Source organism: Nematolebias whitei, chromosome 21 (genome assembly GCF_014905685.2).
Source record: "Nematolebias whitei isolate Nwh7 chromosome 21, NemWhi1, whole genome shotgun sequence".
NCBI classification, from domain to species: domain Eukaryota; kingdom Metazoa; phylum Chordata; class Actinopteri; order Cyprinodontiformes; family Rivulidae; genus Nematolebias; species Nematolebias whitei.
Window position 1 is genome coordinate 30,925,732 of NC_056518.1, and position 3,140 is coordinate 30,928,871.

General features: G+C 44.9%; 1 protein-coding gene across 1 annotated transcript in view; it reads left to right on the forward strand.

Annotated features, from left to right (window-relative positions):
* Positions 1–2,326, forward strand: part of ppp2r5eb (protein phosphatase 2, regulatory subunit B', epsilon) — an 8,011-nt gene extending 5,685 nt beyond the window's left edge. Inside the window, exons 11-12 of the mRNA XM_037695110.1 lie at positions 122–223; positions 914–2,326. Of these exons, the coding sequence (XP_037551038.1) occupies positions 122–223; positions 914–1,013 (202 nt within the window). The 3' untranslated portion in view covers positions 1,014–2,326. The remainder of the gene's footprint in view (positions 1–121; positions 224–913) is intronic.
* The last annotated feature ends 814 nt before the right edge of the window (positions 2,327–3,140 follow it).

Genomic DNA, 3,140 nt, shown 5'->3' on the forward strand with positions numbered 1-3,140 from the left:
TGTGACCTCTGACTCAGCTGTCTGTGACCTCTGACTCAGCTGTCTGTCTGTCAATGAGCTGACTCAGCTGTCTGTCTGTCTGTCAATGGTCTCACTCAGCTGTCTGTCTCTCCTGTCTCAGAGCCATCGTGGCGCTTGTCTACAACGTCCTGAAGGCCTTCATGGAGATGAACAGTACCTTATTTGATGAACTCACAGCCACCTACAAGTCGGACCGCCAGCGGTAAGAAGTCACCTGTCGACAGCACCGACACACCGTTCATTCAAACGCTGACATGACCAACACCAGAGCTGTTTATGCTAATGAGGAGCAAACTTTTCCGCCATCTTGGTAGGAGCCACAGGCATCAGCAGATCCTAAATATCTGAGGAGATGAACTGAACTCGGACAAAGGAATTCATGGCTTTAAGCTTTATAAGTTATAATTATTAGTTTGGTGCTATTTTTTTTTTCTACCAGGGGTTGTTGCTCTCTGAACTAGTCTGCCTTAATGTTTAAAGCAGGACACTTGGTATTTCTGTATGTTGGAACAAAGAAAACAAATTGTTTTAAAAATAAAACTTTAAAGACATGAGAGGTCACTTTGAAAAACGTGATGTGGATCTGATTCAGGACCACACATGAATAAGATCTGGATCTGAACTGAAAAGGTCTGATTTGTCCCGTTCACACTGCCATGAATGTAAGTTATGGGTCACATACGGACAAAACATTTGAGCCTAAGTTTCAGACTTTCTCCTGGTTTCAAATCAAACATGAAACTGTTGATTTCAGTGAAATGAGGTTGTTTCTGAAGACACGGTACAGAATGACGCACGCAGCTCCTCTCAAGATGGCTGCCGTGCTTCTCGCCTGGCATTTTTGTCAGCGTGGCCCCGCCCTCAGAATTCTGACCTCTTCCTGTCGTTTCAGTGAGAAGAAGAAGGAGAAGGAGCGGGAGGAGCTGTGGAAGAAGCTGGAGGACCTGGAGCTGAAGCGGGGCCTTAGGAGCGACGGGATCATACCAACTTAACGATGACAGCACCGCGCTCCCCTCTGACCCCGCCCCTTTCCTCTCCCTCACATCAGCCATGTCTGCCCAGAGCTCTTGAACCGGGCCATCGCCTCCGGGTCGACGCAGAGAGTCCGCTGGTTTCTTAAACCTTTTTGTTTTATGCTTTTTTTTTTTTTTTTTTCTGTGTTTGTGCATTTTACTTTTCAGTAGATTCATCACGTCTGTTTCCATTATTTCAACAGCACTGTAAATACTTGTTTCTTTCTTTCCCTTAAACTGATATTATTGCAAACAGATAAATGAAACAATAATAATAATAATAAAAAAGAAGAAAAAATAGAAAATGAGAAAATGACTTGTTTGGGACGGGGATTTAAACAAAAGACAAAACAAGCCTTTCTGAGCCGTAGGACACGAAGAGAAAAACAAAGAGAGGACGGACTGAATGAACTCTTCATCTCACTCCTCTTCAGAACCACCCCGAACTTCTGCTCATGTTGGTTTCCTCTCGTCCTTTTCGAGTCTGCCGGATCTACTTCCTGTTTCAACAGGAAGTCATTGGGTGTGTTTACATGCGCGCTCATGAGAAATGTTCAGTTTGCTCATTTCTTTATTCTCACAGTCCAGTTTGATTTCAGTCGTTTCTTTGAGCTGCTTCTCAAACAACAGAAATAAACGTTTGAGTTTTTCTGCACCGTTTATTAAACTAAGAGGAAAACCAGAGGAGGGAACGTCACTTCCTGTCAGAGCTTTAACGTGTTGAACAAACTGAACTCGGGCAGCTTGTGGCTGCAGTTAAAGCTTTAAAAACCGTTCAGAACTTCTCTGAAGTCTGAATGTCAGCGGACCGACACCGCCAGAGATGGAACCGTTAAAGTTTTTAAATGTTCGTCCAGAACTTGTTCTTTATGACACGTTTTTGTGTACAAGAAACACATTTATTCAGGAACCCGGAGTGGGTTACAGCCCCCCCCCCCCCCCCCCCACACACACACAGGATGGTCCTACATGTTTCTAAGCCCCGCCCCCTCCATGTGAACAAACAGGTCGTTATTGTTACAAAATTGAAATGTACATCAGTTTGTTCTCTTGCTGCTGTTTCTGACACAAAGGTCATGTGACACCATGATTGTAGGCGGGGCTTAAAGCCTCACATCATCACTGCACAGACACTGGTTCCAAAAGAACGACGTGGCCACTTCTGTAAAGTTCCTGTGGCCAGAGCATACTGTCATTTTGGAATCGGAGGCTGTGCGCTAATGATGCACAGACTTAAGCCCCGCCTACAATCGTGGTGTCCCATGAGATGTGTTAAAAAAAAAAAAAAAAAAGTAAGAACTACCTGAATCCATGAGTCCCACTTGAAAAACACCTGAGTGTTTTGATTTTGTAATGAGAACAATGACCTGTTTACAGGGAGGGGGCGGGGCTTAAACATGGACTATTTTAAAGGCCTATGGTCAGAGAGGTCCAAACTTTATTAGGTGATAAAATGTGTAAAAATTTTAATTTTAAAAATAGTTTTTATCTTTTGGCGTAAATGGTTGATGGTGTGTCAGCCCCCGGTCCGATTCGTCCTGCATTTCACTTCCTGCTGATTTCAGATCTTCTTCTTTTCTGCACCCGTTAATTCAGTTCTGCTCTCTGCTCAACGTGGAGTCGGAATCGAACATGTGACCACATGTAAACACACCCCGTTTCCTCCAGCTCTGAACTCCGCTTCAGTTTCCCCTGTTCAGCCCCGCCCCGCCCTGAACACCCGGAGGCATTGTGGGTAACAGTCTGGCACTGGTACCTCAGAGTGAAACCTGCCCCCTCCTGTTGGGGTAAACAAAGAGGACCCCCCCCCCTCCCTGCTTTGTCCACCAGGGGGCGCTGTGGTGATGTAGATTATTGACTGCAGCGCTCCGATAATCCCTGCAGGAGAACCCAGTAAATCCAGAGGGATTACAAATCACGACCTCTTGGTTCCAATGGTCCCCCCCCCCCCCCCCCACCACCACCATCTTTTAGTCCAGTTTCTGTCTCACTCCTTTAATTGATTTTTATCTTTTTTTGTTTGTTTGTTTTTTTGACATTTTGATGAAGTTGCTTTTGATCTGTAAATTTATTTTTAGTTGTGGAGGAAAAGTGGGGTGGGGGGAT